The sequence below is a fragment of the Trichechus manatus genome, unplaced genomic scaffold (assembly GCF_000243295.1).
Source record: "Trichechus manatus latirostris isolate Lorelei unplaced genomic scaffold, TriManLat1.0 scaffold00056, whole genome shotgun sequence".
Lineage (NCBI taxonomy): Eukaryota > Metazoa > Chordata > Mammalia > Sirenia > Trichechidae > Trichechus > Trichechus manatus.
In genome coordinates, this window is record NW_004443992.1 from 10716961 (window position 1) to 10726252 (window position 9292).

Below are 9292 nucleotides of genomic sequence, written 5' to 3' on the forward strand. Positions count from 1 at the left end.
AAGGGCATGACGGTTTGGGGCATGGTGAGTAGTCTTATGTGTAAGAGCGCATGAGTGGGTTGTAGGGAGAGAGTGGTGGGTTGTAGGGAGAGAGTGGTGGCTTGTGAGTGCAGGAAGGGAAGTTAGTTTTAATCAGGTGGTGGAAGGCCTTGAATACGATGCTAAGACATTTGGATTTTGTTTTCTTTTGTTTTCGTTTTATAGTGGTATGTAGAGGGAAACTGTGGAAGATTTTTAAACAGCCTAATGATAAGATTTCATGTACTTGTATTTTTAACTTGATTTTTAAAAGAAGATAACCTGATAACAACATAGAGTGCATTAGAAAGGAAGAACAGAAATTGGGAAGATCAGGTTGGATACCTTTCTAAACTTGGGTACCTTTCTAGCTTGTTTCAGCTAAGGCAGTGGTACTGAAAACCTTGTTCACGTAAATAGCCTGTTGCCCTCAAGTCAATTTCAACTCATAATGACCCGATAGGACAGAGTAGAACTGGCCCCTAGGGTTTCCAAGGAGCAGCTGGTGGATTTGAATTGCTGACCTTTTTGGTTAGCAGCCGAGCTCTTAACCACTGTGCCACCAGGGCTCCTCACTTAAATAAGTGGATGAAAATGGAAGAAATTTTCATGTGGCACTGTCATTCAATTATTTTAACATCTTCAGAGTTATTTGCTAAAAAATTGAATAATGTTCTATTTTTAAAAATCATGTTTTATAATATATCAGCTGATAACTCTATTATAGTCTTTCTTAAATTTTGGTAAAAGCAAAGAAATGAGAGCACCTGACTTGCAAAAGAATTAGGTTACTCGGTAAGCAGAGTAAGTAATTTGCTTTCTAAATAACACCAGTATTTTGAATTGTCCCTTTGGAACCCAGAAGAGTTTTATACTTCAGAACAATTCACCACTGTACTTACAGGAGAATGACAAAAAGAAAATGACAACTTTCATAACTGATGCCTGACTGAAGGTCTCATGTCAAGCAGATCAGTTTTAGGAAGCAGTATTTATAGAAATTAAGAATCCAGAAAGAGAGTCTCTATAAAACCATCTGTCATTCATACTGCTTAGAAAATCTTCAGGTACCCCCATGAGTACTGTATTCCAGTTAAATACTGCTGCACTGATCAGAACAGTAACTGTGATGATGGAGAAAAGTGTTTAGATTTGAGAGATTTAGGAGGTGGAATTAACAGGGCTTGGGGATGTGTGGGGGAAGGTAAGTGAGAGGAAGGCAAGGATGGCTTGGGCAGAAACTTAGGGAGTAGTAATGCCTCTCACTGCACTAGTATAATTCTGTTTAAAAATATGCATTTTTAAAATATAACATGGTGCTTAAACACAAGCTCAGCTGAAGAAATAGCCATCTTTCCTGATTCTGGGATTGTGTATCTCTCTTTAGTGAGGTACTTTCCCATAGGCTGTTGAAGGGTAAGTTTGACTAAATGTGATCTTTACTACTATCTGTATTCAGTTTACAACCTAACCTCCATGAAGATGGGATGCCATTGTTATAGGACTAGATGTTGGGGAGGGGGCATTTTGGTTTATGTTTAGAAAGTCACTGTGTTTGAGTGCTGCAGAAGCAGGCAAAGGGTGAATATTCACTTACGTATTGGCTCTTTCTAGGAACATTATTCTTCCCTTTAACATCCTATTTTGTTTTTTCCCCTCTAGTTGTGGCCATTTATGATTATACAAAAGACAAAGAGGATGAGCTGTCCTTTCAGGAAGGAGCCATTATTTATGTCATCAAGAAGAATGACGATGGTTGGTATGAGGGAGTTATGAATGGAGTGACTGGGCTCTTTCCTGGGAATTACGTTGAGTCGATCATGCATTACTCTGAGTAAAGCTTAGCAGGGCTGTGCTTCCCTCACAGGAATAGTCAGGTCTTCCCAGATTGTCCAAAGGCCCCAGGGGTTCCCCTCCAGTGAAATGAATGAAGGATGAAAATGATAAAAAACTACTTATGTTTTTTTGGTTTATCCCCCAGTATTAAAACAAAAACAAAAAAGCAAGCTGAGTCTGAACAAATGGATCTTTCTGCCATCATTTGTACTATGCTGAGCTGTCTGGATTGAAATAAAGTGACTGTTTCTGAATATGTCAAAGCTGTAACAAATAACTATGTAGCTGAAACAAATCAGAATAAGACTGATTCAGAAAAAAATCTGGGATCTTTCTCAGGAATACTGTACATTCTTGGAGTTTCTCCTCGTGCAGAGCTTGTGGCATTAGATGTTCTTCAATGCCTGTGCTAAGGGGTTAACCTCGTGGCCATATGGGTCCCTTAGCCCCACACTTTCTTCAACTTGTATGAGGAGGAGGGAACCGATATTTAAATATCATACTTAACCATTTTTATAATTGTTTCAGATAGCTTATTTCTTCTTTAACACTGTAAATTCTACATTCCTTCAGGACTTGAGTGAACCAAACGAGTTGATGCTGAACTGACTTGCATCCCTGTGTTTCTTAGTTTTTAGATTATGACAGGACTTCAAGCCGGTTCGGAAAAGTTTAGTAGTTGCCGAGGTAAACAAGGGCAGCGTACATGTTGCATAGCAACCAAATCTGTTGCCTGTTGGATTTTGACCCAAGTAGGAAACAACAGCGGTACCCTGCTCAAAGATGACAGCCGACTGTGCCACTTTGAATGTGTTGCACTCCACATTTCCTGCCAATAATCCAGTTTCCACGTGGATCCCGAAAGTCTCAGGAGCCTGATGCGGGAGATTGAACTGTTGGCAGGATTGTGGAGAGTCATACATACTCAGAGCAGCCTGCTGAGCTGCCGTCTTTGAGCAGGACACTGCTGTTTGTTTCCTTCTCACGTCAAAATGGAACGGATAACAGATTTGGTTGCTATGTAATGTCTACGCTGCCCTCCTTTATGTTGGCAATTACTGAACCATTCCAAAGCCCTGGATTATGAAGATGAAATTTTGAAATGTGAAAGTCCCCAAACATCCTAAGGGTGGTTAACAAGTGCCAGTTTGATTTAATGTGCAGCTGCATGAGACTACATTGCCACTAATGGCCAGTGTACCCAGATGTTTCCAGCATGGTAGGCTGCTTCACATGCTAGGTAGGCTTGTGGCCGCCTAAGGATCTGAAGAGTTTGAACCATAGAAATGTTCTACTTAAAGGCATCCTGAACCCTTGCCTTAGGTGCTGTTTTGAGAGGTAAGGTCTTAGAGATCAGACCAACTATTTCTTTACTTCATTCACTATTTAGAGAAAAAAAATCTTCTTTGGAAAATAGTTATTTCAAGTGTCTCGACGGTCACAGGCAATGAAAGGCTTGCTCCTGTGCTCTCTGAATGTCATTAATGGCCAATGTGACCTGCTGCTGAGTTGTTCATTCCCTTAGCTCTAGAAAAGGTAAATACGCTCCTGATTTACTGTGATTGGACTCTGAAGTAACTGTGCCTGGTAAGAATTTGAACCTTATAGCTCAGACTAATAGTGAGTTTTAAGATTAATAGGGCAAAACTTGCCAATCACATAGATAAAAATTAATATAACTTTGAGAGAAACAATTTTTTTTTTTTTTTTTTTCCATCTGCACAACAATTAGCTTCAGATTCAGTGGAGTTTGTAGGGCAGATGATTTTAGTCACCACTTCAGTAATCAGTATATAATGGAAAAAATCCAGGAAGGCTTGACGCTCAGTAGATGAATACTGTGATGATGGACCAACCCCCAGCCAAGCCAAAGCTGCCAGTTTGGGTTCTTCCCAGTCTCAGTGACTTGGCCAGAATAGAGATTTGCCAGGTAACGTCCCTCTGCTGGGGAAAGGCAATAACTATGTATTTCAAATGTAGGCCTTGAACACAATGGATGGTGCAGATGATAGAGGAACTTGACTGAAAAATGGACGGTGTAGTAGTCTGTGAGGAAATCCAGATGGTGGAGTCTGAAGTTAATATACTGCTTGTGAATCTGTTATCTGAGCACAAAACTTCATCACACATTTAACTGACACCCAGCTGTAGAGTTCTTTTTTCAACTTTTTTTTTTTCTTTCACACATGGCAACTTAGCATAGCTGTTTTGCTTTTAGCTTTTTCCAACACTTTGAGTTTAGCTTTCATTAACTTGCCTTCAGTACACATTCCACTTTTGTTATCATCTCAACATCCCTATTTCCTGATTTCCTTAAAAGTTACGGCCCTGAGTGTTCTCTGAGCCTGTAGGTCCTTTATGGATCTATACCTGTAAAGGTTAACCTCTTCTTAGTACTGGGTGTATAACTAGAAAAAGATTTTTGAAATTAGATGTTCCCACTATTTATTACATAACCTTTTGCTGAGAAAGCATAGTGATTAATAAGGCAGAGGGTGTTTTGAAATCCATGAAATAGTTCCCCCAGCTCACACCTACAGAAGTAGAGAAGACAATTGTGCAAGAAGCAGAGTTGGTGGTGGTCAGCAGAAATGGAGCTTGGCCTGGTGGACCCCTGCTGGAATGGGGCGTGCAGAAGACACTGGTGAAGTCCTTTATACTGCAGACCTGCGGTGGGGAATCCATGGATCAAGTGATTTTTTTCTCTATTATTTAGTACTAATGTGTGTGTGCAATTTTTGTTTTAAAAACAGTACCTATTGGACTTTCTGCATATTTTTTATTTTTGTACAGTTTTGAATTTTATAGGTTGTCTTGGAAGGATGCTATGTAATGATGATGGGCCAGGCCTATGGTAATTGGAGACTTTTAATGTATGTAATATTTTAATAGATTGCATGCTATTAATAGTCTGTAAGGGTAGTATTTCCTGTTTTATTGTAAGTTTCCCCCATTTATCTTTTTATAAACTAAAAGATGGTATTAGGAATTCCAAATGAATGCAGAAATCTTACATGCTACGTGTTATTAATGTTGTAGCAAAGATGATCCGAGTCTAAAATCTGCTGACCAGTAAGCAGCCATTTTATCAGGAAAGAGGGAATCTAATGGGAGAGGATTTTTCCCCCCTGAAGTGCTTCTTTTTGACTTGTGTCCACTCCTTTCCCCTTTTAAAAAAAAAAAAAGAGGCTGAATAGTTGTCTTTTGTTTTGTTTTGGGAGGGTATTATTTGAAATTCCATGAGGATATGAATGAAAATACAGTTTCTTGTTGTCTCTGACCTTTATGGCCAAGGCAATTAATTGGAAACAAAAATAGTTCCAATGTGTCAAAATCTAGACCTGAGAGATTCAGCCTGCTGTTTGGAATATGAATCTTTTATGATGTCTTGTTCAGTATTTTCCATCTTTTGGCTACTTGATTTCTGTCTCAGAGGCACCTGCTGTTCCCATTTTAGAATTAGGGTTGGCAAGGGCTGTGTTCTGAAAGGCACCGAGTGAGACATTTTCATCCCCTCTTCCTTTCCTCCTACTGCTGCCATTTATTACCCAGCTAGAGGGAATGTTTGACACACCTTTACAGTGATATCTGTAATGTAGCTGTGCTCCTTAGCAGTCTTTTGCAGATTAAGGGAGGATAAGATTTTTCTGTTTGGGAGGCATCAAAACTGTGGTAACTAGTTTGCATTTATCTTTTTGTTTTCATTTTCTTTTAGCAGGCGACCTTTCTGCATTAGGGAATGTTCTCCTTTTATCTTTTATTACCTTTTCTTGTGGAGAGAGCATGATATATCCTGAAGGCCACCTTTACCTTTGAAAAGGTTTTGATGGTGGAATTGGCAGGTGACTGCCTACAAAGTCTTTGATGAAGAGTGGGGATTTTAATCACTTCCATAGTTCTTTGGCCAGAAACTCGTTTGGTGTTAAGGTGATAATTTCCCCCACATGATTTATTTAGTTTTATTTAGACTTTTACAACTAGAAGAGATTTTAGTTCAGTTTCATTGTGTTGATGAGGGTTGATGTTTTGTTTCAGATGAACAGCTAGTTAATGGTAGACTTCCTGACTTGATGCCTAGTGCTCCTGCCACTGCACAACTGTCTTAATTTTTCTTTAAAAATTAGGTGTTCTACTTGATGTCTTCAGGAAGATACTTAAAAAGATACGCTGTTTCAATACATACCATCAGAGTATTCTGACTGTGTCATTTAAAGGAGTGTACTAAGTGCATCACCCTTGTAAAACTATGCTCTGCAAATGGTCTTCTCCAGAAGGTGTACGTAGCAAAAACATGTTATCTCATTTCAGCGTTTGGGAGGAGCACAGCACAGCAAACAGCCAAATTTGAGAGAGCCTTATAAAAGTTATTACACAGAGGCACTGTGCTCATTTAAGTTTACTTTATGCTGATCTTCGTTTCTTTTTCTAATTGAGAATCTTATAATTCTTAAAAAAAAAAAAAAAAAAATTGACAAATGACAGGGCCTAGCTGTGTATAAATGATCCTTGCTAAATATCCTGAGTTTTTTTGTAAAACAGAAAGCTTATTTTCACATTAAAATGGAAATGTCTTTTGCAATTTCATAATTCTATGGAAAAGCAGCTTTTATCATACATTTTGTGTCCATGCACCTTTTTCTTAAACAAAATGGTTTACAAAAAGGAATGTAAACAATTTGTGATCTGGCCGGTTGTACTTTTAGCTCCCAGAGGGAGGGTTGGTGTTACGAGTGGAGTAAAAAACATGCAGGAAAACGTGAGGGAACAGCCTGTTGCCAGTCATGTTTCTTTATGTTTCTTGTGTGCCATTAAGCCACCTCCAGATGAGTGGGGGGAATGTTCACTTTTTAATTTTTTTAATTGTATTTGGAATTAATTGTTGCTGTGTACTAAGAACTTGACCTAAATAAAATCCCACAAAGTGTATCTGAGTGTCTCGTGAATGTATTTACGTAAGAGACTTGTTTTGTTTCAGAGGTGGTAGGCACCTAAATGTGTTGGGGAGCATCTTTGACTTTCCTGTTGCTTCAAACCTGGAAGCTGCTTTTTATTACTGTATTCTCAGACTTCAACTATTTAAAATGTAGAGCTTTAAACAAGTTTCATCTCTGATTATTTTTTCTCTTAAGACAGCTGCCCTAAATACTTATGAACCATTTTTTGCTAAGTGAACCTGGGGTTTTCTAATCTCTTTTCTCTAATACATCTAACTCTGTTAATACACCCAAGAATAGTGCTGCAGCGGTTTCCTGCCTTCCCAGTCCATCTTATTGCTTTTTTTTGGATGTCATCAGCTAATGTGGAGTGGAAAACTGAGGAATACCCAGCTAACACATTTATTTATTTATTAGGGCATTTTCAAAAACCAGGGCTCTTATTTATGAATAGGACTTTGAGGCATCATAGCAGTCATCTCACAGATGTTCAGTGTCTGATCTTTAATTGTCCTATTTATTAGTTAGTTAGTTAATTGATCCCCTCTGGGTTACTCTGGAATTACACATTTGACTGAAATGCTTTATGGATTTGCGGGGGAGGGGAGTGACCATCTGTTCCATGGTCTTGGAATCCTGTGTTCATTCCTGTGAAACCAAAATGGTGAATGAATGGGCAGGGCTTCCAATGTTTTTATCCTCCTTGGCAAAATGATAAAGTGATTTGTAAACATGTTAGAATATACATTTCTGCATACCTTGACGTGGCAGCCCAACTTACATAATTGTGTCTCCAAGCTTTGAAACAAAAAGCAGTCCTTTCTCATAAGTAAGTTACAATTGTACTTTGTTTAAAGAAAAAAAAAAAGCTATTAGCACCTCCTAATTGATAATGTATTTAACTGTCAAAGCTCCTTGGTCTGTTATAAACTACACTTGGCAGGTTAACACTGAACACATCAAATTATAGTTTATTCACCTTCACACTTAATTTGTTCTTACTGCACAGTCTCTTTTTCAGGAATGAGCTGGAATTGACAGCAACAGGTTTAATATAAAAAGCAAAACCAGGTTCTTAATGATGTCGATCCACAAACACTCAAGTAAAATCCTCATGTTTAAACATAATCTATGTTTTTGTTTTGTTTTTTATTAAGGATTGGGTAAGCTGACATAACGCAAACATGTGATTGGAAAACAAATTTACACTGACTGTATGAGCACTGTCCTAAGCCATTACAATAGTTTACTGACAGTAACTGGCAAGAAGAACTTGGAAAATAACTTAATCCAGCGGTAGAACACAAACATCGTCAGTAGTACTGAATATTATCTCATATATATATATCTCTATATATAGCTTTGCACAATCAGGGAGCAAGGCACATAATGAAATGAGAGCATACATTTATGCAAAAGAAAATAATAGCAACAAAGCTGAATAACCTCATCTTTACTGAGCTGTGCATAATCCTTTGAATAATGTCCTCTACCAGGTACTTTATAATGCAGTTCTTTTGTCCTCTTTTTCATGCTTTAAAAAAGTATATTTCTACACTGGATCCATTTATTTACGGCAAAGCGGAGCTCCCACAATCTAGAAGTCAGTCAGTGTAAGCCTTATTTATTTTTAAAAGAAACTGGGAAGGAAGGGAGCAATCCCAGTTAAATATAATGTGCAATTTTTCTTTAAAACAGTAAACAGTGTTTTTACATTTAGCACAGGGTAATGATACTTTATTTTAAATGTACAACTCTATAAAAGGAGTTCACTAGTGGCTGATAATAAAATTAAGCAAAATCATTTGAAACATTTCATTTAATGCTCATTTTCTAAGAAGGATTATTTACAAGTTGAGAAAAAAATTTAGGAGATGGGGAATCATGGAAAATGGCAGTTTTTGGTATTAGGTTTTTACAATTTAACAAACGATAGTTTTCCAAAATGTAAGGGGTTTTTTTTCCCCCTTAAGTGCTGCAAACACATTCTACTACCTAAGAAGAGGTTGAGGCCTCAACAATCATGAGCTTGATATTAATAGCCATCCATGATTAACATATTCACCTTTGAACTTTTAGCCATCTTTTAAATGTGCAGTATTCACCATCTCCCTTTCTCTAATGTCTTTGGTAGAAAGCAGCCCGACCCCGTTTAGGTAGATGAAGTTATCGCTTGTGAGACAGTCAGTCACTTTTTCTATTTCTGCCCAAACTAGAAATACTCACCTTCTTTCTCTTTGATTAGCACCTCAGAGTTTGCTTGTTTCTCTCTTTTATGCTATTCCTCCAAACAAGTTCAAGGCACTGGGGATTATAATAAATATTCTTTTCTACCTGGTCTATTAGTTCAACAAGCAAAGAGCAAACCAATTGGAGATTATTTTTTCCTTCAAGTGTTTATCAAGTATGTTGATTTGCTTATCTTTATTTAGCAAGTTTATTTTACAGCTAACCTTCAGATTTATTTTACATATAGACCTTCCAAGGGCACAATAAGAAGTGAG

At 37.8% G+C, this 9292-nt stretch overlaps 1 protein-coding gene across 3 annotated transcripts in view; it reads left to right on the forward strand.

Annotated features, from left to right (window-relative positions):
* The window catches only part of ABI2 (abl interactor 2), a 136076-nt gene extending 132535 nt beyond the window's left edge, over nucleotides 1-3541 (forward strand). For all 3 annotated transcript variants that reach the window (XM_004378246.2, XM_004378248.2, XM_012556053.2), the window contains one exon: nucleotides 1681-3541. In XM_004378246.2, the coding sequence (XP_004378303.1) occupies nucleotides 1681-1856 (176 nt within the window). In that variant the 3' untranslated portion in view covers nucleotides 1857-3541. The remainder of the gene's footprint in view (nucleotides 1-1680) is intronic.
* The last annotated feature ends 5751 nt before the right edge of the window (nucleotides 3542-9292 follow it).